This window comes from Oryctolagus cuniculus, chromosome 6 (assembly GCF_964237555.1).
Source record: "Oryctolagus cuniculus chromosome 6, mOryCun1.1, whole genome shotgun sequence".
Lineage (NCBI taxonomy): Eukaryota > Metazoa > Chordata > Mammalia > Lagomorpha > Leporidae > Oryctolagus > Oryctolagus cuniculus.
Window position 1 is genome coordinate 50258722 of NC_091437.1, and position 26137 is coordinate 50284858.

Below are 26137 nucleotides of genomic sequence, written 5' to 3' on the forward strand. Positions count from 1 at the left end.
TTCATATGTCTCAATGGCATCTTCTAATGCAGTTTCTAATTTTGATTTTTTTTTAAATTTATCTGCTATTTTAAGAAATATTTGTTTATTTTTAGGTAATGAAGATATTGCCCTATATTTTTGTCAAAGCTCTATATTTTTATTTATTTGACAGGTAGAGTTACAGACAGTGAGAAAGAGAGATAGAAAGGTCTTCCTTCCGTTGGTTCACTCCCCAAATGGCCGCAACGGCCGGAGCTACACCGATCCGAAGCCAGGAGCCAGGTGCTTCTTCCTGGTCTCCCATGCGGGTGCAGGGGCCCAAGCACTTGGGTCATTCTCCACTTGCCTTCCCGGGCCACAGCAGAGAGCTGGACTGGAAGAGGAGCAACCGGGACTGGAACCTGGCGCCCATAGTTGATGCCAGCACCGCAGGCAGAGGATTAACCTAGTGCGCCACTGAGCTGGCCCCAAAGCTCTATATTTTTACCTTTTACAACTTGACAATGTTGATTTTTAAGATACATATGTAGGAGTCCAGCACTGTAGCATAGGCCAGTAAAGCTGGTATCCCATATGGGACTGGTTTGTGTCCCAGCTGCTCCACTTTGGATCCAGCTCCCTGCTAATGTGCCTGGGAGAGCAGTAGAAGATGGCCCTAGTGCTTGGGCCCCTGCCACCCACATGGAAGACCTGGATGAAGCTCCTGGCTCCTGGCTTCACACTGGCCCAGCTCTGGCAATTGTGCCCATTTTGGGAGTGACCCAGTAGATAGATCTTTATCTCTTCCTCCCCTTGTGCATAACTCTGCCTTTCAAATAAATTATTTTTTAAAATATATATATTCAAATGTAAACACCCGAAAAACTAAAAAAAGGAAAAGAAACAAAAATATTCTTCTTATTTTATAGACTCTGTGAATGACCAAATGTTTAGGCCCCTGGCACCCATGAGTTCCAGGCTCCTGGCTTCTGCCAGGCCCAGCCCTGGCAGTTGCTGCCATTTGGGGAGTGAACCAGTTGATGAAATCTCTCTCTCTCCCTCTGTCTGCAATTCTTTCAAGTAAATAATTAAGTAAATAAACCTTTTAAAAAAATGTTATCTTAGGGTGGGAGCATGGGGCGGGAGGGAGGGTGGGGTGGGAAATATCACTATGCTCCTAAATGTATATATAAGAAATACAGGAAATACATACAACTATGCCAGCCCCAAAGATAATGTACTTTTAATTTACAGTAGTCAAAGGCAATTTTTGTTGTTCTTAAACTGGTAGAAAACCATAGTCTAGAACAGTGGTTCACAGCTTAAATCTTCATCACTCTCAAAATTATTAAAAATAATACAATTGGGTTTAATTGCTAGAGAATGATTTTGTTCCAGAAATTCTGTGGTGCAGGTAGGTTTGGGAATTACTGATCTGGAAGTTCTTAATGTCTGACCAAACTTAAAGCTACCACATCTACTATATTCTCAATCAGAAACCAGCCCAAGTTAATGGAAATAACTTGCTGTATTTTAATTTCCGTGTGCTGTTGCCTTTTACTCTCCTTTGACATAGTTCATTTAAAAATTCAGGGGGATTGGGAGGAAGTGGTACAGGAGAATTTTACTGTACATATTCTGTCACAACAAGGTATAACAATAAAATGAGAGCATTTTGGAACAAGAATCAATTGCTGGCTTTTGCTTTTCTTCTGCAAGAGAAAATTGCAACAAGTCTTGACAGGAAGTTGATGGGATTTCTTTTCTTTTTAATTTTAAATAGTTGGTTCTACTGTATGGTTTTGCTAATGGAACCTGGCTTGGCTGGCAATTAAACAGGGAACTTCTCATTGGGTGTTTTCGAGACTACCGCGGGGGAATCAGCTGCCAGTTTACTGCACTGTGGAAAACTCCGTGAGATTCCGGGATTGGAATCAAAATGCTAATTTAAAAGGTCAAGTGAAGCCGCACCTCACGTTTCGGCGTGCCTGCGCTCTCTGCAGGCTGAGCAGACAAAGAGCACGCGGAGCCCGCAGAGGCTGACACCCATCCCGGATCTGTTTTCCCGAAATAATTTTGGAATCATGCCTGAAATGCCGGAGGACATGGAGCAGGTAAGAGCAAGCAATTCACGAAATGAAGCAGTCTGGAGTTAGAGTTGCTTTAAAAGCATTCCAGTGAATGCCTGGTAAAAGCAGAATGGGTGTGTGAAGAAAAAGAAAGGAGTACAGTCATTACCTAAAAACATAACCTTGGGACACAGAACAAGAAGCCAACTTTAGTTACTGACCCCAGGGCAGCAGCTAAGCCGCGTTAATCGACAAGATAAAATGCAGAATAGCACAGCGGCTTCGTTTACCAGATTAAATTCAGTAATGTCTGTGAAGGGTCTATGTAAACACATAGCTACAGTTGGGGGCTCCAGTCTTTGTTTGAATTGAATCTGCTCACATAACTTTCAGTTCCTGGCTGCTGTGTAGATAGATTTAGGCACCACACTAAGTTGGATACTGTCTGTGTAAGGATGACGTTTGATTCACATGAACCCTATCATTATTAAAGAAAATAATTAAAAACCATACGGAAACGTATGCCCCTAGAACTATACCCAACTTACGTGGCAAGTCTCTCTCAAGTGTAGGCCAGGTGTTTTTGCACGTCACACAAGATAAGGCTGCTCTGAGAATCAAAATGATAATTGTATGTGCTTGTCCATAAATTCTCTTCATGTTGAGCACTTTTTATTTCTCTAGAAAGACTCTTTGCATTATACCTAGCAAATAGAAACTGAAAACAGAATTCCCGGTTTTTAAACAAGAAGGATTAAGAAGATCTTGGGTCCGGTTCCCCTTCCTCCTTTATCTTGCCCTTCTCTTTGTTGTCTGTTGATTATGCTACTTTAGTGCCCTGGGCTCTCTCAATGATTCCCTAAATAATGCTAAATCTTTGATCATCAAAGATCCAGCTTAAAAAAAACAATAGAAAAGGAGGCTCCTGTACTGTTTCAAAGAAAACTTTTTTGTTGATGTGAATAAGGAATTCTTAGTTGGGGGTTGGGTAGAAAGGAAAAGTCACGGGCTCTGGCGTAGTTAAATTTTTCCAAAGTCTCTACCATTTTTGGTTTATTAGACGGTGGTTATGAAAATAAGGCCTTCTTAGGAAAATCCTAGCGGCGATCACGTTTGTGGGCGACTTACAGATCTCATTATTCCGGGGCCCTAAACAAGAACAACGTAGCCCTTCCGTGGAAGCTCGGCCAATTCTAAGCCTAATGAGCTGAGGACTTTTTTCTGGGTAAATTTCAGAGGCATACCGGCGGGCGCGGGACATCTTGCTATTTTTGAATGACTGTAAGAGAGGTCACTTGGGTACTAGGCTGGTCACAGCACACAGGGCTATCGCTCCTTACTTTTAGAAGGCGATACAGGCAGCAGAACGCCCGGCATGTCATCCTACCCTTGGTTTTTCCTTTAACCGTGGGCGCTCGCCCAGGCTGCGCTCGCTTAGCCGCAGGCTGCAGCTGGAAGTCGGTGCGTCCCGCAGGGTGCTCTGGACTCCTGCTCGATCCACCGAAAAGGAGGTCCCTGGTTCTGCCACCAGTTTCTCATTCTAATTATGGGCAAAGTCCAAGAATGTTTGCTTTGAAGAGGTGCCCAGAGATTTCATATTTCTCTCCCCCTACACCTTTTTATTTTTAATTAGTTAAATATGGTGCCATAGTTTCGAAATTTCACACATACTTTTTTTGAAGCATCCCAGAAAGACGAATAAGTTGCTGAGGTGTGAGTGACTCAGATAACACTTTTATTTTTATTTTATTTATTTTATTTTTACCTCTTTCTAAAGCTTTCAACAGCCTACGGGTCTAACGATCCATTTTTATTGTGCTTCCTCCCTGCCCCCTCACCTCCCCTGACTTTAAAAATGCTTTATTCTACTTTAGTATAGTACACGTACAGTTGATTCTTATGCACTGCGTATTAGTCTGAAAAGTTAAGACTCTAGGTTATCCAATTCAATGTTTCCCCAGTTAAGAAGAAAAAACGAAACAGAAGAAAAAACGAAACAGAAGAAAAAGCACGTATACAAACAACATTTGCGTTCTTTGCTTAACTTCAGCGTCTTTGTTTTGTGTATCACTTTAAGACTTGGCGCGTGGGCTGGGGAGCGTCCCCTGAGCGCCCGCCCGCTTTCTGTGACGTATCCAGGGCGTGGCCAATCAAAGGGTGCAGCCAAGGCAGCGGAAGCCGGAAGTGGCGAGCTGGGGTCGGCTACGGCCTAGAAGAGGCGGGCCGAGGGCATCTAGTTGAGGCCCGCGGCAGTCCTGGGCTGTAGGAGGCGGCAGCCGCTCGGGCGGCGTTGTGAAGACGGCGGGTATGGTGGGGCGGGAGAAAGAACTTTCCATTCACTTTGTTCCTGGGAGCTGCCGGCTGGTGGAGGTGAGGGTTTGCCTTGGTGGTCTTCCATGGGAACCGGGGTAGGGGTTGGGAGCCCAGAGGAGACGAAACAGGTCCGGGAGGTTCGGGGCGGTTTTCCAGGCGCACCCCATCGGGATCAGCGCCCCGGCCGGGAGTCGTCTCGGCGTCGCCCTCGCAGCCCTGGAGTAGAGGGCGGCGCCACCGAGTTTGTTTACCTCGGCGCACAGCAGCGCTGCGGCTTTTGGGTCGAGGTTTTACTTTTGAGTTCTCAGTCTCTGCTCCCACCAACGAAGAAGGAGATTTTACAGTTGTTTGCGTTGTGGTTCTTCATTGTTAGTTCGTGATTTTACAAGTTCTAGCTTTGAGAAAGGACGAAGGAAGGTAGCTCTTTGGAGGTAACAGTGCTGGAAGTGATAACTTGCCGAAGTCCTGGTTTGTGCAGAGCTCTACGCTATGGATTTTGCAACCATTATTTTAATCTTCATAGCTGTAAGATACATTTTATAGGCGATAGAAGGGAGTCAGAATAAGACAATTGCCCGAGTTCATTCGGTGAGGTTGGAGCGAGGGATTCGTGGTCGACTGTCTTGGGCTTTGAACCACTAAAGCAGTAGCATTGAAGGGAGACTATCTGCGTGTTAGGGAGCTCCATCCATGAGGTCCTCCCCACATCCAGCACCTCCATTGCATTTCAGGCCTTCCAGCATCCAGAATATATCCAGCTGTGACCATAACTGCTAATGTCCAGACCTGTATGTCTTCTGGATATGAGATGGTTGTTTTAAACATGCACTTTTTTTTATGCTTTCAAAGTTTAATGAATTCAGTGTTTTTAAATCGTCTTGGTTCTTTAAGGTAGAGTTAGGATAGATGAGCTGTCTAACCTGTATTCCTGCGAGCCCCAAACAGTACCAGTTCATCTCTTACAGAGTGTTTACATATGTATGCGCATGCATGGCTCTCTGTGTGTTTGTGTGTGTAAAGCTTAATCTGCTTATACAATAGAAGTTCAGTAAAGGGAAAATGGCTTTTAATGGTTTCCTTCATTAAAAAGGATAGATCTAAGAGCTCAGACACATACTACGCTCTCAGAACCCGTAGTGTTAAAACTCATCTTGTAAGAATGAGGACTGCCCGAGGATTAATGTCAAGAGAAGCAGCTGGTGGAGGTGGCTGATAGGGTGACAGTAGAAGTTAGAACAATCCTGCCTAGGTATTAAGGAATCTTAAAGTTTATTAAAGGCCAGGTCTACCTCCTGGGAATCTTGTGAGAATCCACTTAAAAAATGACTATGAAACTTTGCCAAATTTATAAGTTTTTTAAAATATACTACTAAAATTAACATTCCTTTCCAAATATTACTGATAGTCCACTGTCTTTTAAAACATTTTTTGAAATCTTCTTTTTTAGTTTATTTTAATTAATTCATTTGGAAAGTTAGAGTTACTAAGAGGGGGAGACACAGAGATCTTCCAGCCACTGATTGACTCCTCAGATGGCCGCAATGGCCAATGCTGGGTCAGGCACTGGCCAGGCCGAAACCAGGAGTTTTGTTTTGGTCTCTCATGTGGGTAACAGAGGCCCAAACACTTGTACTGTCTTTTGCTGCTCTTCCAGAGCATTAGCAGGGAGCTGGGCCAGAAGTGGAGCATATTGGACAAGAACCAGCAACCATATAGGATGCCAGGTCTCAGGCAGGCAGCGCTATCTGTCATGCCACAGCACTGGCCTGGCTAGAACGTTTTTGATAGTTAATGAGCTAAAGTGGAAATCACTGTCCCAGAGCACTGTTGGACCATTTGGACAGCGTTTGTCTCCCATTATCTTTATGAGTACAATTTCATATAAATTTTTTAGCACAATATGAACAGTAGCTCTACATTGATTTGTCCAATAATTTTCAAGAAAATTTTGGTATCTAAAAATGTGATTGCCTAAAGTGGTTGAATTCCATACAACTAAGTTTATACAAAAAGAGACAGGTACATTTAGAGTACCTTAAACTTGTTGAGTATACTTAATATAACAGAAATTGAGAAAGAAGAATTTTCACACAAGCATTTTGAATTTTTTATTGTGGTTTGGATGACCTAGGCAACTTTTTATTCTTTCATTCTGAGTCTTTTGGAATGTTTGGATATTCCTGTGTTTTGAAGGACCAAAATAAATTCTAGGAATGATTAACCAAAGTAATTTTTAGAGGAAACTTTTTATTCCTAAGCTATTTATATACAAAACCCAACAAAACAGTGTACTAAAGAAAACTTTAGGCAGAGTTCTGTTTATATAGAAACAAAATTAGAGACATTTTTGTTTGGCATCTCTTAATTTCAGAGTGTTGCATATTCTATTTGGCAGCCACGATTAACTTAAGATCAAACTAAGAAATAAAAAACGTGTTTCTGCTGTTAAATAGATGGCAAAAGGTGCCCTTGTCTCTAGGGAGAAGTGTGAAAAGGACGAACAGTTAAGTTACTTAAGTAAGTGAAGCCCTTTTTATCCTATTCAGACCCTTTGTTGTAAGGATAATATAGAAAATTTTAGAATTGTAAAACTTTAAATATGGAAGAGTGTTGGTCATCTTGTCCATTTACCCACAAGGAATTAGATCAAAAAGGATGTAATTTCTCAACCTACGGTTTTTGGCAGAGCAGATAAAACTTGAATATTTCATGAAACCAAATGTAAGATCAGAGGTTTGTGAAAAATTCAGATTATTTGGCTTTACCCTAGAAGCAAGAAGACTGAATTCTGGTCTCAACTTCCTCCCTTTTTTTTTTTTTTTGGACAAAATCTTTTTTTTTTTTTTTTTTTTTTTGACAGGCAGAGTGGACAATGAGAGAGAGAGACAGAGAGAAAGGTCTTCCTTTGCCGTTGGTTCACCCTCCAATGGCCGCCGCGGCCGGCGCGCTGCGGCCGGCGCACCCGCGCTGATCCGATGGCAGGAGCCAGGAGCCAGGTGCTTTTTCCTGGTCTCCCATGGGGTGCAGGGTCCAAGCACTTGGGCCATCCTCCACTGCACTCCCTGGCCACAGCAGAGAGCTGGCCTGGAAGAGGGGCAACCGGGACAGAATCCGGCGCCCCGACCGGGGCTAGAACCCGGTGTGCCGGCGCCGCAAGGCGGAGGATTAGCCTAGTGAGCCGCGGCGCCGGCCCTGGACAAAATCTTTAACATCTTTAGGCTTCAGGCTCCTCACTTTGGAAATAACAAAATGGAGTGGCCTTAACAAAGCTATTATTATCAAGAGTACAGATTATGTTTATATAAACTTCACAGTTTTCGTAGATAAGATTGTGCAGTATCATTTCCTCTTCAGCAAATGCTTGCACTTTATTTTTTAAAACAAAATTTTAAAGATTTTTTTTTGAAAGTCATAGTTACACAGTGAGAAGGAGAGAGAGAGAGAGATCTTCCATCCCCTGGTTCATTCCCCAAATGGCCCCAGCTGCCAGGTCTGGGCCAGGCCAATAACAGTTATCAGGTGCCTGTTGCGGATCTCCCACATGTGTGTAGGGGATCAAGTACTTGGGCCATCTTCGGCTACTTTGCCAGGCACATTAGAAGGGAGCTGGATCAGAAGTTGAGCAGCTGTGTGTTGAACCAGTGCCTAAATGGGATGCTGGCATTGCATGTGGCAGCTTTACCTGCTGTGCCACAACGCTGGCCCCGAATGCTTGCACTTGAGATCCCTACTCTTTTAATAAGATTGTACGCACTGACATCTGACTACTGTCTAACCTGTATTATTTCAGGTTCTCTTCTAGGGATATTTTATATTACCTCAGGGTTTAAGGGTATAAAAATAGGTTTTTTCTTTTTTTTTAAAGATATAACTATTTTTCCCTTCATCTTATTTTTTTTATAATTTATTTTTTAAGGGATACAAATTTCCTAAGTCCAACTTTAGGAATATAGTTATTCCCACCATACCCACACTCCCTCCTCTCTTCCTCCTCCTCCCTCTCCCCTTGCCAGTCCTGTTGTCCGTTAAGATTCATTTTTCTTTTTTTTTTTTTAAAGATTTATTTATTTATTTGAAAATCAGAGTTATACGTAGAGAGAGAGAGGGGTCTTCCATCCACTGGTTCACTCCCCAGTTTGCCACAACGGCCAGAGCTGCACCGATCTGAAGCCAGGAACCAGGAGCTTCTTCCAGGTCTCCCATGTGGGTGCAGGGGCCCAAGGATTGGGCCATCTTCTTCTGCTTTCCCTGGCCATAGCAGAGAGCGGGATCGGAAGTGAAACAGCTGGGTCTCGAACTGGTGCCCATATGGATTGCCGGCGCTTCAGGCCAGGGCGTTAACCCACTGCGCCACAGCACCAGCCCCAAGATTCATTTTCAGTTAACTTTATACACAGAAGACCAACTCTGTACTAAATAAAGATTTCAACAATTTGCACACACATACACACAAAAAAAACCTGAGAACCAGTTTTATAGTTAACTCTCATAATACAACTCATTGAGGACAGAGGTCCTGCAGGGGGACTTAGTGCACATTGACTCATTTAATTTAACAGCACTCTGGTGTATGACATCAATGACCACTCAAGGCTCTTGACATGAGCTGCCTAGGCTATGGAAGCCTTTTGAGTCCAAAAACTCCATAAGTATTTGGACAAGGCCTTAAGCAAAGTAGAAGTTCTTTCCTCTCTTTAGAGAAAAGTACATCCTTCTTTGATGGCCACTTCTTTCCACAGGGTCTGTCTCACAGAGATCCTTCATTTAGAACATTTTTTGCCACAGTGTTTTGGCTTTCCATGCCTGTAATGGTCTTGTGGATTTTTCAGTCAGAGCAGGAAGCCTTAATGTAGAAATAAGTTTGCAACATGCAACTACAATCATTTTAAGTGAATTGTGTTATATGCCTATCAGAACCTTGTTTGTGAAGCTTAATATTGGTGACCTCTGTGGTACAGAGGGTTGAGCCACCACCTGAGATGCCTACATAACATACAAGCACTGATTCAAGCCCTCACTGCTGCATCTGTGATCCAGGTCCATGCTAATACACCTGGAAAAGCAGTGTAAGATGGCCAGAGTACTTGGGTCTCTGCCACCTGTATGGGAGAACAAGGTGGAGTTCCAGTGCTTCTCTCTGGCCTGCCCTATGTGGCCATTTGGGTAGTGAAACCGTCATATGGAAGATTTCTGTCTCTCCTCTGTCTCTGTAATTCTGCCTTTCAAATAAAAAATCAGAAACAACCTCAATATTGGAGATGGGTGTTTAGCCTACCAGTTAATATTTTTAATTGAAAAAATTAATAAAATTTTTAATGAGAAGTCTTAGAAAATTTATGTAAAGTTAGGTTAATTAATTACATAATTTTTTTTTAATTTGAGAGGTAGAATTACAGACAGTGAGAGGTAGAGACAGAGAGAAAGGTCTTCCTTCCATTGGTTCACTCCCCAGATGGCTGCAACGGCCAGAGCTGTGCAGGTCTGAAGCCTGAATCGAAGCCAAGAGCCAGGTGCTTCCTCCTGGTCTCCCATGTGGGTGCAGCGGCACAAGCACTTGGGCCATCCTCTACTGCCTTTTTGGGCCATAGCAGAGAGCTGGATTGGAAGAGGAGCAGCTGGGACTAGAACTAGCGCCCTTATGTGATGCTGGCACTGCAGGCGGAGGATTAACCTACTGTGCCACAACGCCGGGCCCAGAAAAATTAGATTAAAAAACAACTTTTATTTTGGTGCAAAAATTTTTTAAAACCAGATGTAGTTTTTTCATAATAAGCACTTTCCATAATAGGGCAGTGATAATAGCAGACAGCATATTGGCTTTTTTTTTTTTTTACCTTTATAGAGCCAGTAACCTACAAAGATGGTAATTCACTGTGGAGATTCCATAATACCTTGAATTGTGTTTCTTTCACCTAAATTCCTTTGAAATGTTTACTAATTCCCAAACTCGGATCCATAAAAATATGGTAAATAACTTAGTGATATTTGAATGAGAATTGGGGATTAAAAGCTGAAGACCACAGATGTCAGTCAAACATTGGCAGATATAAACAAAATACTTAAGAAGACCATAAAGTCAGTAAACTTAAAACTGAAGTTGTAGGTATTTTTTAAACTGACGAACATAATTGATATTGGTATTTGGGGAACATCAGTCATAAAAATAAGATTTTCCGGGGCCGGTGCCATGGCTTACTTGGTTAAACCTCCGCCTGTGGCGCCAGCATCCCATATGGGCGCCGGGTTCTAGTCCCGGTTGTTCCTCTTCCAGTCCAGTGCTCTGCTGTGGCCCAGGAGGGCAGTGGAGGATGGCTCAAGTGCTTGGGCCCCTGCACCCGCATGGAAGACCAGGAAGAAGCACCTGGCTCCTGGCTTTGGCTTGGCGCAGCGCCAGCCGTAGCGGCCATTTGGGGAATGAACCAACAGAAGGAAGACCTTTGTCTCTGTCTCTCTCTCTCTCTCACTGTCTATAACTACCTGTCAAATAAATAAATAAAATAAATTTTCCATTATTAGTATAGGATATCTAAATCTAGCTAAATCTAGTAAATTTTGGAGTATTATTTGAGTTTTTCTTCGGTGAGATTATTAGAACTTTTTCTTAATGCAGTTGTTGATGTAGTTTTATTAATCTTTGTTACAACTTTAGAATTGGCATATAGTTATGGGTTATGAACCAAACTGCTTATGCTTGGCATATTCAGTGAACAATGGTGAAAACTTTAGATTTTTTAAGCAAACATTGCTTTCTTCTGCCTTTTAGGAGGAAGTTAACATCCCCAGTAGGCGTGTTCTGGTTACTGGTGCCACTGGACTTCTCGGCAGAGCTGTACACAAGGAATTTCAGCAGAATAATTGGCATGCCGTTGGCTGTGGTTTTCGAAGAGCAAGACCAAAATTTGAACAAGTTAATCTGTTGGATTCTGATGCAGTTCATCACATCATTCATGAGTTTCAGGTGTGGTTTAGTCGTCCTTTTGATGTATATGAGCTATTTTAAGAATTGTCTCAATGTAAAACATGTGATTTCAGCTTTCAAGTAAGTTAATTACTGTGCTTGAAAGCTTTAACCTAATAAGTAGTAACAATATATAGTGTACTCTGCATTAGCATGGCTGTGTGTATACTGAGTTACGTGTTAACAGACGAAAATATGAAGTATTTTGTGCAAAGATTGTTTCTGAAGTGTCTTCTCAATGCTGTTTTGTATGGAAATGTCTTGTATGTTTTCTGTGGACTATAGTGCTGTAAAGGAGATGGTGTCATTTTTTAAAAAAAGATGTATTTATTTATTTGAAAGGCAGATTTACAGAGAGGCAGAGGCAGAAAGAGAGAGACAGAGATCTTCCATCCTCTGGTTCACTCCCCAAATGGCTGCAATGGCCAGAGCTGCCCATTCCAAAGCCAGGAGCCAGGAACTTCCTTTGGGTCTCCCACATGGGTGCAGGGGCCCAAGGACTTGGGCCATCTTCCACTGCTTTCCCAGGCCATAGCAGAGAGCTATATTGAAAGTGGAGCAGCCAGGACTTGAACCAGTGTCAATATGAGATGTCAGCACTGCAGGTTTTACCCACTACACCACAGCACCAGCCCCGATAGTATCATTTCTAATTTAGAACTGAGAAGTCAGGCTTAGAGAGGTTAAAAGACTTTGTCCATGGCCACAGGAAAGTTTAGGTTTGTTCTACCTTTGATAAAATACAGAGTTCATATTCTTTGTAAACCTACATCAGATTCACTTGGGAAACTTTTTTCTTGGGCCTCACTCTGAAAGATTTAAAACAATTAAAAAAAAAGAGAGAAGTGTTTGTTTTATTTATTAGAGTGAAAAAACACAAAACAGAAAGAGCTCTTTTCTGCTGGTTTACTCCCCAAGTACTGGTGACAGCTGAGTCTGGGCTAATTGGAGATCAGGCCAGAAACTCAATCCAGGTTTCCCATTTGTGTGACAGGGACAGAACTACTTGAGCAATCACCTGGTGCCTTTTTGCTGGAATTGTGGAGCCAAGGCGTGAACCCTGGCACTCTGATATGGGATGCGGGCATCCCAACTAGTGGCTTAACCACTAGTCCAAACACCTGCCCCCAGCTCCCAGTGAGTGGAGCTCTGGATTCTACATTTTAAGAAGTACCACAGGTTATCCATATTAATATCTGAAAACAGGTCTCAGATTAGGCTGAAAAGGAGAAAACAGGATGTGAGTATGCTAGCTACCTGCCAGTGGTCTTCCAAAATTTTAGCTCCAACTGGGAACAAAATTCCCTTTCCCTACAAGAACCAGTTGTATTCTTCTATCTTGATGTCTTTCACAGTATATGAAACCATCTCTACACATATCTTTTCCTACTAGATTATGAAATCCTTATTCTTCCCACAGTGCCTGTCATAGGTGGCATACTAAGTGCTCAAATGGGAATAGCAATTTTATGGGTAGTTGATTTTCTTTAAATGACTAGAGATTTAGATGTATGAATTTAATTTGAAAATGATGCATTACTGTCCCTCTGACAGATTGATTAAATATTTAGGCCATATTAATTACATGAAGGGTAGCTTTTCTTCCATCCAAATTAGGGGATAAAGCTTATTTTCCTTTATAAATGCAGCTGTTAACGATTTTTCTGGTTTTGTCTAGGGATTACTAATTTGCTCTTGCTTTTCAGATTATATGTATGTATTTTAAGAATGTTCAGACCTTGGGGGATGGGAAGGGAGCATGACAAAACTTTTTAAAATAACATTAATTTAGTTAAGGGAATGTTGATGTAATGAACCTTTTCTCTCTACTTTAGAAAAATTGTAGTTCATCTGTTTTATTGCATTTTGGGTTAAAAATACATCAATGTTTAACTTCTAGCCTCATGTCATAGTACACTGTGCAGCAGAGAGAAGACCAGATGTTGTAGAAAATCAGCCAGATGCTGCCTCTCAACTTAATGTGAATGCTTCTGGGAATTTAGCAAAGGAAGCAGGTAATGATGACTTTATAAAGTCTTCATAAAATATTAAGCGATCACCAAATTCAAAAAGTTTGGTGAATCGTTTGTCAGAGATTTGTTTTTAAGTTTTACAAAATACAAATCATAAATTCATCTTGAAAAGATGTCATGTGAAAATTTAATGAATTTGTCTTTTGTTTTTTCTTTTTATAGCTGCAATTGGAGCATTCCTCATCTACATAAGCTCAGATTATGTATTTGATGGAACAAATCCACCTTATAGAGAGGAAGACATACCATCTCCCCTAAATCTATATGGCAAAACAAAATTAGAAGGAGAAAAGGCTGTACTGGAGAACAACTTAGGTAAGATATAATCTCTAGTCCCTGGTAGTTCATATTGTTTTAATAAATTAGCTAATTAAAAATTATAGTGTAGTCAATAGGAAAATAAGAATTTTAAAAATCCTCAAGGATAACTATAAGCATTTCTAGACTTTCTCCAGTGTCTCTATATACACACATATGCACCCCTACACCACCTTTCTATATAGCTAACAAATCATAGAGTACAAATTTTATATTTTTAAAAATTAGAATACCGTTTCTCTTAGATTGATATATTCTCTTTTTTTCATTGATGTATTCTATGTTTTTTCTTCATTTGTTTGTATGTATATTTTATATATATACACATGTATATATAAAACATACACGTTTATAAAAGGTACACACTTAAAAGAATTTTAAAAAAATTACAAAATTGTAAAGAGTGATAGTTTAATGTCACCTAAGAGGTGTAAGCACCAAATATGTTAAATATAGAAACATTTTATGTGTATTTTATTTTTTATAGTACGTATCTTGGTCTGTGACTACCTTGTCCCCCAGCTTTGCATTGCAGGACACATGAAGCGAGCTCTAGGATCTTAGTCCTGACAGTGGCTGTGTAGTGCTTAATTTAATGGTTTTCAGGGCTGGTGTTGGTGGTATAGCAGGTTTAGCCTCTGCCTGTAGCACCAGCATCCTTTATGGGTGCTGGTTACAGACCTGGCTGCTCCACTTCTGGTCCAGTTCCCTGCTAATGCTCCTGGGAAAGCAGTGGAAAATGGCTGAAGTCCTTGGACCCCTGCACTCACATGAGAGATCCTAAAGAAACTGCTTGGCTCCTGACTTCAGCCTGGCCCAGCCTTGGCCATTGCAGCCATTCAGGGAGTGAACCAGTGGATGGAAGATCTTTCTCTCCCCTGCCCATAACTCTGCCTTTTAAGGAGTTAAGAAATAAATCTTTTTTTTAGAGTATTTTTTTTTAAGATTTATTTATTTATTTGAAAGTCAGAGTTACAGAGAGGAGAGGCAGAGAGAGAGAGGTCTTTCATCCGCTGGTTCACTTTTCAGTTGGCCGCAACTGCTGGAGCTGTGCCGATCCAAAGCCAGGAGCTTCTTCCGAGTCTCCCACGTGGGTGCAGGGGTCCAAGGACTTGGGCCATCTTCCACTGCTTTCCCAGGCCATAGCAGAGAGCTGGATCAGAAGAGGAGCAGCCGGGACTAGAACAGGCACCCATATGGGATGCTGGCGCTTCAGGCCAGGGCGTTAACCTGCTGCTCCACAGCGCTGGCCCCAAGAAATAAATCTTAACCAAAAAAATTTAATGATTCTCTACACTAAAATTGTTGCCCTGTACTAGGGGTGGGGTATGTTGGGCCCATAGGTTGCATAAGGCCTATGAAACCATATGGTCTGGCTCTGCCAAGGCATCTTCAATGGGAATTCAAAATTCAGTATATCTAAAATGGGTTGATTTATTTTTTTAAAGATGTATTCATTTATTTGAAAGAGTTATAGTGCTAGAGGGGGAGACAGAGGAGAGAGATACTCCATCCACTGGTTCTTGCCCCAAAAGGCTCCAACTTCCAAGGCTGGGCCAGGCTTAAGCCAGGAGTTTCCTCCAGGTCCCCAACGTGGGTACAGGGGCCCAGGCATCTGGTTAACCTTCCACTGGTTCCTGGGCACATGAGTAGAGAGCTGGATCCGAAGTGGAACAGTGGGGACGCTACTAGTGCCCACATGGGTTGCTGGCGATATAGACAGTGGCTTAACCCACTGTGCCACAGCAACTGGCCCCAACAGGCTAATTTATTTATTTTTAAAGATTTACTTATTTGAGAGGAAGGTTTACAGATGGAGAGAGGGAGAGACAGAGATCTTCCTTCTGCTGGTTCACTCTCCAAATGGCTACAGTGGATAGAGCTGAGCTGATTCGAAGGCAGGAACTCGGAGCTTCTTTAGAGGTCTCCCATGTGGGTGCAGGGGCCCAAGGACTTGGGCCAACTTCTGCTGCTTTCCAGGCCATAGCAGAGAGCTGGATTGGCAGTGGAGCAGCCGAGACTCGAACCAGTGCCCATATGGGATGTGGGTGCCACAGGTGGAGGCTTAGCCTATTATGACACAGTGCTGGCCCCACACGCTAATTTTTAAAGTGATAATTTTGTATAGCTTGTGAAAGATGTTAGAAATATCCAAATGGCCCTTTGGAGGAAAAAGGGTTCACCATCCCTGCTGTGGACTATATGATGTCCTTGAAAATTAGCTAGTATAATAATCATGCTGTTGAACATTTTGTTTCTCAATTTTTTGTATTATAAATTATCCTGAAATTACCCTTGACTACATTTATATCTTAGTCTGTTGTGGTCCTGTTACAATCGAATAAAGCAGACAGGTTCATTTATAAAGAACTGAAATTTTTTTCTTTCATTTTTGGAGATTAGGAAGTACAAGTGAGGTGCCAACATCTCTTTGAGTGCCATTTGCATCCTCCTCCCAGGGACCCTCTTCCCAGGGTCCTCATGTGGCAGATTAACTAAAAGGGATGAACTCCCGTCAAGCCCTTTTATAAAGACACTGATTCATTCATAAGGGCTCAATCTTTATGACTGTACAGCTGCCAGAATGTTCCACTTTCCAGCACTGTTGTATTGGGGATTAAGTTTCAGTGTGAATTTTTGAAGAGACCAAAAACATTCAAACCACAGCAACACCTGTATTCACTTCTGTCTTAGTCCATTTTCTGTTGCTGTGACTTAGTACTGCGTGAAGATTGGGTGACTTTATAAAGAAAGGCTGTTTATTTTGGTTCCAAGTTAGAGATCCAAGGTCAAGGGGCTGCTTCTAGTGATTATTGCCTGATTGCTGACAGAGTCCTGAGGTGTTGTCAGGCATTGCATGGCAAAAAACTGGGAGCTTGATCATGTCTCTGTGGTCTCTCTCATGAAATGCTCTCAGTGTTGTTCTGGGGGATTCACCTTGCTGACTTTATCTAATTCTCATGACCTTCCAAGGGCCCCACTTTAATCACCATAATTACATTAGATTTCCAATCTGAATTTCTCATAATGTGCATTAAACGTAATACCATATAGCCCTTCAGGGCTCTCAGTATACAAACCATAGCAACTTGTTTACTAATTGGTTTTAATTTTCAAAGAAAATGTTTGTTGGCTTTCAGTTAAAATGCTAATTATCTAAAATTTTGTAACCCCTCACCAGGAACCAGTATGAAATCTGAGTACCTCAGAAATTTTTATTAGTGATTATAAGAGTGATGAGAACCGTCACATACTTTTCACGTAACTCCATCAGTTATATAATTTTGCCACATTTTTTTATACTAGGCTTTTGCTGAACCAGTCAGTACATAATTGCATTTCATCCCCAGAAACTTAAATTGTGGTATCTTCTAACAAAAAAAAGTTTTGTTTTTTTTTTTTAAGATTTATTTTATTTATTTTAAGGCAGAGGTAGAGCTAGCCAGCGAGCTTCCATCTGCTGGTTCACTCCCAAGTGACTGCAATGGCTGGGCCTAGATCAGGCCAAAGCCAGGAGCTTCTCAGGACTCCCATGTAGATGACAGCAGCACCACAAACATTAGGGCCATCCTTCTGCTTTTACCAGGTCATTAGCAGGGAGCCGGATCAGAAGTGCAGCAACAAGGACTTTAATCATTGCCCATATGGGATGCTGGCGTCACAGGCACCAACTTAATCACCATGCCACAGTGCCAGCTCCAAGAGAACTTTTTACATAATTGTAGTTCAGTTTTCAAATTTAGGAAAGCAGACAGAAATCTGAGTATAGTAATGTAATGAAAAATGCAGTCTATTAGGAATTTTCCCAGTAGCTACAGAAGTTTCCTATATTGCTTTTACTTTTCAAAATTTAAGAACCCATCAAATTTATTATTTGCTTTTATTCATCTCTAGGAGCTGCTGTTTTGAGGATTCCTATTTTGTATGGGGAAGTTGAAAAGCTTGAAGAAAGTGCTGTGACTGTTATGTTTGATAAAGTACAGTTCAGCAACAAGTCAGCAAACATGGACCACTGGCAGCAAAGGTTCCCTACACATGTCAAAGACGTAGCCACAGTGTGCAGACAGCTAGCGGAGAAGAGAATGCTGGTAAGAGTCTTTGGAAGGAAGGGTGCCTAACTTCCCTATTAGTGAAGATCCACTTTTTTCCATGCTTGAACTCTCATAGCTCTACTTGGAGCACTAAGGAATGAAAGTTTAAAAGTGCTTTTACAAAACCCAAAGGACAAACAAAAGGAGCTTACAGATAGTAGACTATATTTGTGAAGAATTAAAGTACTATATTTTTGCATGTGAATTTATGTTTCACCTATGATAGACATATTTTCTTTCCTTGCAAGATGAAGGAGATTTGTATTTTTTTTTTTAGTAAAAAAGTAATCACTTAATGCCTTTTGAGAACTTATGTTGGTTATGCCAGAGAGGGAAAGTAGTTTATCATTTTAGCCACTTTAGGATTTTTTTTTTCTTCTAGATCTTTGAATAGGAGTTAATTTGAAGAAGTTGGTACTAAAGTGAAAGAGATTTATAGTTTAGAATATTTGTAATAGTATGATTTTAAAAATTATTTTGAATATATAGTATAGTATTATTTGAGAGTGTTTAATTAGCTCATCTTGAAAAATGGTATTTTGGTTTTAGCTTCGAGTAATTAAAAGTACTCATTAAATTATATTGCGTTTCTATAAAAATGTCTGGTCAGTTTTAGGATTCTCATTAATTAAGTTAAGTTGGAGCTATTTATATTTACTTAACTTAAAAAATCCTTCAGGCAAAATTCTACAGTTTACTTCCTGTGGGTTGAGCATTTAGCCTAGTGGTTAAGATACCTGTATCTCATATCAAATCACCGGGGTTCAATTCCTGGTTTTAGCTCCTCTGCTTACTTCCTGATTATGCAGGCAATGAGAGGCAGCAGGGGATGGCTCTAGTAGTTTTGTTCTTGGCACCCACAAAGGAGACCAGGATTGAGTTCTGGCTGCCTGCTTAGCCCCACACATTCCCAGCTGTAGAGGCCATTTGGGGAGTTAAACAATGCTTGGGAACTGTATCTTTTTCTTCATCTTTGCCTCCCCCTAATCTCTAGTACTGCTTTTTATGTCTAACTGGAACTATTTATAGGAATTTAGATATCTTGTGGAAAATAGATAAGGAGGCTTGCATTTTACTTCCTGGGCCTTTTAAATTAACTTTTTTGTCAGACCTCTTATTCCACTTCTCAAAAAGTTGAAACTAATTTTTTTGTGTGTCATTGTTCTTAGGATCCGTCAATTAAAGGAACTTTTCACTGGTCTGGCAATGAACAGATGACTAAGTATGAAATGGCATGTGCAATTGCAGATGCCTTCAACCTTCCTAGCAGTCATTTAAGACCTGTAAGTACATGGCATTTAAAACCCTCTCACTTCTTGAAAGTCCAGAACAGTCACAGTAGTGGGTGTTATTGATGATATTTTTCTTGTTTGGGATGTGTTGTATAACTTGATTTCTGAGTGCACATTGAAGTGAACTTTGATTTTATTGGCAGTGTGCAGTGTTTCTTTTCTCTAAATTATTATCTCTGAGGAAACCATGAGTATTTATGAAGTTTATAGAAATAAGATTGTCTTGATTGTGGCAGGCATTTTGTTTATTTTTCCATGAAAGTTCAAATTAGATTTCTTGCATGAAAAGCAAAATGAAATAGAGAATATATAACCCTCAAGAATCTAAAGCTTTTATTTACTTTGGATTGTTTATTTTTGTGTTTAAAGATTACTGACAGCCCTGTCTTAGGAGCACAACGTCCAAGAAATGCTCAGCTTGACTGTTCCAAATTAGAGACCTTAGGCATCGGCCAGCGAACACCATTTCGAATTGGAATCAAAGAATCACTTTGGCCTTTTCTCATCGACAAGAGATGGAGACAAACGGTTTTTCATTAGTTTATGTGTTATGTTTTTTAATAAGAAGTATAGTATGTGGCACTTTTTAAAGAATAAAGGAAATAGTTTTGTATGAGTACTCTTAATCTTTCAGGTAAAAGATGCTCTTGCACTAGTGAATTATCTAAAGAAACTAAAGGGCAATGATGCTGTGTTTGCAGTAATAATATTTGTTTGTCAGTTTGTTCTGGCTTAACTTTCAGGTTCAGTGTAGTAAATTATGTTTCTTAAATATTTGAGAGCCAGGGCGAAACAGATCTGCTGTAGACTTTTTTTTAAAATACATTCACTCCTATAACCTCCATATTTTCAGGTTTCCTGCAACTGTTGACCCTTTTATGGTAATTGTTTTAAACTGTGTGAAATAGTATGAAAATCATTGATGTTCATTATTTGCTTTGCTTGAGCTCAGATCAAAATGTTTGAAGAAAGAAACTTTATTTTTGCAACTTAAGTACAGTTTTTATGCTTGAGATATTTCAATATGTTATGTATATTGGAACTGCAGCTTAATGCCTCCTGCTTTTTTAGCAGTGTATGGTGAGCACATGAAAGAGAGGGTGTGTATGTGTAAATTTTTGAATATAAATATATAACTGTCTTCACTCCATGTTGCTAAGTGATAATTCACATGTGTGGTTATACTAATAATAGTGGGCCTTGTATGTCTTTTGACCTTTCATGATAATAAATATGTACTGCTGGCATGTAATGCTTAGTTTTCTTGTATTTCTCTTTTTAAGTGTAAGGACCAAATATCTAAACTGTTCTCTTCTTGTTTTAATTTCACATTCTTATGTAACATCTGATGCTTATAAAAGAATATAGTTGATAACACTGAGATATAAAATGCCACAATAAGTGAACACCTGTGAACCTCCCACTTGAGATCTAGAATATTATAGGTATTGTATCTGCTTGTATCAACTGATTATTTCTTTACTGAAAATAAATATATAATATTGTTATATATTTAAGTAGAATGTTCCTTCTGAAGAATGCATAATATTTGAATATTATTCTATGTAATTTTCAGTTGACTTTAATCTCAGTAATATTACTTAAGTCCTTAATAAGGAAACCAGAAAGGTGGAAGACTTGTGCGACTTGGGTTGTGTTCAGGGGTCAGTGCAAACCCTGATTTCAGATTTTCTGATTACACTTTTAGTAATATTCTTTTTCCAGATTATAATCTTTTTCCCTCACTGAACACTAAGTATTTGTTTCTAACTTCCTAATTTACGTAATTTATGGGTGATTTGATTCAAGCAGTAGTTACCAAACTACATGCTATAGAATTAACAGAGGATATTTTACTGATACTTGAGTCCTACCATAGGTCCCTTGAAATAGAATTGCAGGAATTGAAATCTGCTTGCTTAATTTTTTGGTGCTAAAACCCAAGATTATTTCTTTTTTTTTATTTTTTGACAGGCAGACTGGATACTGAGAGAGACAGAGAGAAAGGTCCTCCTTTTGCCGTTGGTTCACCCTCCAAGGGCCGCCATGGCTGGTGCACTGCAGCCGGCGCACGGCGCTGATACAAAAGTAGGAGCCAGGTGTTTCTCCTGGTCTCCCATGGGGCGCTGCGGCCAGTGCACCGCGCAGATCCAAAGGCAGGAGCCAGGTGCTTCTGGTCTCCCATGGGGTGCAGGGCCCAAGCACTTGGGCCATCCTCCACTGCCTTCCCGGGCCACAGCAGAGAGCTGGCCTGGAAGAGGGGCAACCGGGACAGAATCTGGCGCCCCGACCGGGACTAGAACCCGGTGTGCTGGCGCCGCTAGGTGGAGGATTAGCCTATTGAGCCGCGGCGCCGGCCTCTTTTTTTTATTTTAAAAATAGGGACACAGATATCCCATCTATGGTTCACTTCCCAAATATGGCTGGGCCAGGCCAAAGCCAGGAAAGAGAAACTGAATCCCAGTCTCCGATTTGGGTTGTAGGGACCCAATTAGTTGAGCCATTACTACTGTCTCCCAGGGTGCACAGTAGAAGGAAACTGTAATCAGAAGAGGTAAAAATTGAAACCCAAATATTCCAACATGGATTGCTGGCATCACGTGTGGCACACTGCTATACCAAATAGTTACCTCTATCTTTTATTTAAATAATTTCACAGACCTATAAAATTGTATATTGTATGTGCTATGTGATGTTTTGATTCATATATACATACGTAATAGCCAATCAGTAAACATATACTCTATTTTTAGATGTTTCCCTATGTGGTCGTTTCATGCATATGAACATTGCAATCAGTAAATATATCCTGTTTGTAGATGTTTCCCAAATACTTCTAGTCAACCTGTCACTTGCATTTGGTCACCAAATTAAAGCTGTAGCTTTTTTTTTTTCTTTCAGTTAGAACAATTCATATATAGTAGAAAGTTAAAAAAGTTTCAGAAAGTGAAAATCATTCTTACTCTGTAGCCACCCATTTTCTATCTTGGAAGAAACCAATGCAAAACCTAGGTTTCTAGAAGCACTGTGCATATGTAAGAATATGCTCACACAACATGTGTGTAAATGCTTGTACTTTTCACTGTCCTCCCTTATACAAAAGTAGCATAATACATGTTTTTTTGCAGTTTCTTTTTAAACTTGAAATTTGCTTTATATTAGTTTTGCTTTGCTTAAAGATTTGCTTATTTGAAAGAGTGATAGGGAGCAAGAAAGAGAACTTCCATCCACTGATTTACTGCCCACAACAGCTGGGGGTGGGTCAGGTCAAAGCCAGAAGCATGTCAAAGCCAGAAACTCCATCTGGGTCTCATGTGTGGATGGTAGGGACTCTCATACTTGAAACCATCATCTGTTGCCTCTCAAGTGCATCAGCAAAAAGCTGTATCTGAAGTGGACTGGTCGGGACTTGAACCAGGTATTCTGATATTAGAAGCAGGCATCCCCTTGGCCGGTGCTGAGGCTCACTTGGCTAATCCTCCGCCTGCGGCACCAGCACCCCGGGTTCTAGTCCCACTTGGGGCGCCGGATTCTGTCCTAGTTGCTCCTCTTCCAGTGCAGCTCTCTGCTGTGGCCCGAGAAGGCAGTGGAGGATGGCCCAAGTGCTTGGGCCCCTGTACCCACGTGGGAGACCAGGAAGAAGCTTCTGGCTCCTGGCTTCAGATCGGCACAGCGCCAGCCGTAGCGGCCATTTGGAGGGCGAACCAACAGAAAGAAGACCTTTCTCTCTGTCTCTCTCACTAACTCTGTCTGTCAAAAAAAGGGGAAAAAAAGCAGACATCCCTAACATAATTTAAAAAAATTATTCATATGAAATTTCTCTCCTACAGGAAATTTGCTACCACGTAAAGAATGCCTACTATATTCAAGACTGGTATTTAGCCTAATGGTAAAGCTGCTCATATCCCATGTTGAAATATGTGGGTTTGGTTACTTACCCCAACTCCTAAGTCTAGCTTGCTGTGAATGCACATCCTGGCAAGGTGGGGGCAGTGGTGATAGTTCAAGTAGTTGAGTTCCTTCGGCCAGCTAGGGAGACTTGATTTTAGTTCCTGTCTCTGAGCTTCATTTCTGGTCCAGCCCCCACAATGGTAGGTATTTGGAGAGTGAACCAGTGAATGGGAGCTTGTTCTTTTTCTGTCTTAACTCTAAAATAATTGAAGAAATTTTTTCAAAAAGAATGCCTGTATTCTTTCCAGATTTTCCAATAGTCATCCTTAAGCCACATTTTTTGCTTCAAAATATTTGAAAGGCACAGTTAGAGAGAGAGAGGGAGAGACAGCAAGATCTTCCATCAGCAGGTTCACTGAGCTGGCCCATCCTGAAGCCAGAAGCCTAGAACTGCATCCAGGTCTCCACCCAAGCACTCAGCATCTTTGGCTGCTTTCCTAGATTCATTAGCAGGCAGCTGAATTGGAAGTGGAGCAGCTGGAACTTGGAACTGTGGATGCTGGCATCACAAACGATATCTTAACCCATGGTACCACAATGCCAGCCCCAGAATTTAACCAATTTATCCTGTCTTTCCTCGGTATATATGCTTAAGGTATATGCAGGGGTATAATTTTTGCCATACCATTATAAACGCTATTCCGATTTTACCTGTTGTTCCAGTAGTGTCTTTTTTAGACTTACATAGTCCAGGATTATGGCATTGTTACCATGTTGCATTAGCTTCCAGGTGGAATAGTTCTTCAGTTTTACTGTCTTTATGATCTTGACCTATTGAACATTTCTCAGAAAAGCTTAAGCTTGCCATTATTACCACCAATTCTATTCATCTTAAGCAGGTTTTATTGTAGCTTCCCTTACCCATATTTGTAGATTTGTGACAAAAAGCTAGCTCCCATTATTCTCAGTACATTTACTCATTGTCTCAATTGACCTATAAGAACTATTTTTAGCAACACCAACCAAGTCCTGCCCTGCTCTTCTCATCACATAGGCTTCAGTGAACCAGCTGAGCATCCCCTGATTCTTGGTCCTGACCAGTGAGTGTGAGTACAAGAACACATGAACAATGCACCAACATTAAGTAGGCCATCGTGTACCAGTAGATCCACAAAAACAAGGAACTAATTCCTTTTTTTGGGCTGCATTGATTTCGTTATATCAGTGGGTTAATTGGAGTTCATTTATTAAGTCTATTATTGATGACCTTTAAGCTGTGGAAAATATATAATTTTCATTTATAAGCCCAGTATGTAAAACATTCAAGTTTGTGAGACTTTATGTTCTGCATATCTATAAATGGTATCTATAAGCTTACAAGTATGAAGGACTGCAAACTTTCTGGGAAAGTGGAATTAAGTGATAAATTTCTTTCATTTTAGAAATTTGAAATCTTTATGTACTTTTCTCAATAGCATTTTATTAACTTTTTGAAAACCATTCATTAGCATAGATTTTTAAGATTTTTGCTGTCAATATAAACTTAAAAGTTCATTCTCCTTGAACTTTTAAAATTTTATTTATTTAAAAGGCAGAGCCAGGAAGGTCTTCAGTCCACTGGTTCTCTCTACAAATAGCTGTAACAGCCAGAGCTGGGCCAGGCTGAAGACAGTGGCCAGGAGCTTCATCCAGGTTTCCCATATGGGTGGCACTTGCCCAAGCACCTGGGTCATTTACTGCTGCTTTCCCAGATGCCTTACCTGGGAGCTGGATTGAAAGTGGAGTAGCTGGGACCCGAACTAGTGTTCATACGGGATGCCAGTGTCACGCAGTGGCTTAACCCACTGCACCACAATGCCAGCCCCTTGATTATTTTGAAGTGTGCGTATATATGCTTTAGGTCCCAAATGTGTAACAGTTTACACAATAAAAATTTTAAAAAATCAGTACCAAAATAGGAAAACAGCATGAGATACACACTTAACAGTGTGAGGAATAGAACATATCATAAGTATTTCTCAGATATCTTTGTTACATGCTTGAAACACTATCCCATGTAAAGTTATTTTTTTATTTTGCATAGGTTTAAATATAGAACTATAATCATTTCAGCCACTATCAGAAGTAACCCCATTCGAGACCAGGAGAAGCATCTGGCTCCTGGCTTCGGATCGGCACGGTGCGCCGGCCACAGCGTACCGGCCATAGCAGCCATTGGAGGGTGAACCAACGGAAAAGGAAGACCTTTGTCTCTGTCTCTCTAACTGTCCACTCCATCTGTCAAAAAAAAAAAAAAAAAAAAAAAAGTAATCCCATTCTCCAGTAGCAAAAGTTGTGGAAGAAATTACTATTAGAATCTAAATTAAATTTTATCTCTTTGAAAACGAAATGATTTTTTTTATAATAGGTATAGCAGTAGAGTTTTTTTATTTTATATTTTTAGATTTATTTATTTATTTATTTGAGAGGCAGAGTTACAGAGAGAGAGACAGAGGTCTTCCATCTGCTTATTTACTCCCCAAATGGTTGCAATGGTTGTAGCTGAGGTGATCTGAAGCCAGGAGGCAGGAGCTTCTTCTGGGTCTTCCACTTGGCACAGGGACCCAAGCTTTCGGACTGTCTCCTGCTGCTTTCCCAGGCACACCAGCAGGGACCTGGATCAGAAGTGCAGCCTCTGGGAATTGAACCAATGCTCACATGGGATGCTGGTATCATCAGTGGAGCTCAACCTGCTGTGCCTCGATGCTGGCCCAATCCTTTGTATTTCTATGGTGTTGTGATAGCTCCTTTTTCATCTCTGATTTTGTGACTTTGAGGCCTCTTGTTTTTTCTTAGCCTAGCCAAAGTTTAGCTATTGATTATGTTTGCCTTTTTGAAAAACGTTTTCATTTCATTAGTTGTTGGATTTTTTTAAGCTTTGTTTTATTTAGTTCTGATCTAATTTTTATCATTTATTTCCTTCTATTTGAGTTCTGTTTGTTCTTGTTTGTTCTAGGACTTTGAAATGTATTGTTGGGTAGTTTGAATTTTTTCTGATTTTTAATGTGGATATAAACTTCCTTTGTTACTTTATAAATTTCCCTTGTAGTACTGCTTTTGCTATATGCCGTAAGTTATGCTATGTAGTATTTCCATTTTCATTGGTTTCAACAATTTTTAACTATTGACTTTTTTTTTTAAGGGAAAGGGTTTATTGGGGGAAACCCGACAG

General features: G+C 40.6%; 1 protein-coding gene across 2 annotated transcripts; it reads left to right on the forward strand.

Annotated features, from left to right (window-relative positions):
* The first annotated feature begins 1818 nt into the window (after nucleotides 1–1818).
* Nucleotides 1819–20287, forward strand: MAT2B (methionine adenosyltransferase 2 non-catalytic beta subunit). Of its 2 annotated transcripts, none has more exons than XM_002710360.5 (7): nucleotides 1819–2075; nucleotides 11107–11301; nucleotides 13202–13316; nucleotides 13497–13649; nucleotides 17547–17740; nucleotides 18913–19026; nucleotides 19405–20287. In XM_002710360.5, exons 1-7 carry the CDS (start codon nucleotides 2046–2048, stop codon nucleotides 19573–19575), a joined length of 972 nt encoding a protein of 323 aa, XP_002710406.1. In that variant the 5' UTR covers nucleotides 1819–2045; the 3' UTR covers nucleotides 19576–20287. The 2 variants fall into 2 exon arrangements, with proteins under 2 accessions (XP_002710406.1, XP_002710405.1); XM_002710359.5 differs by lacking the exon at nucleotides 1819–2075 and adding an exon at nucleotides 4164–4400.
* The last annotated feature ends 5850 nt before the right edge of the window (nucleotides 20288–26137 follow it).

Bases quoted from the DNA above. Each gene is read 5' to 3' on its own strand.
- MAT2B (XM_002710359.5), top strand. From the start codon at position 4,338: ATGGTGGGGCGGGAGAAAGAACTTTCCATTCACTTTGTTCCTGGGAGC. The intron at 11,302-13,201 runs GTGTGGTTTAGT...TTTAACTTCTAG, and splicing joins ACATCATTCATGAGTTTCAG to CCTCATGTCATAGTACACTG. The intron at 13,650-17,546 runs GTAAGATATAAT...ATTCATCTCTAG, and splicing joins TGTACTGGAGAACAACTTAG to GAGCTGCTGTTTTGAGGATT.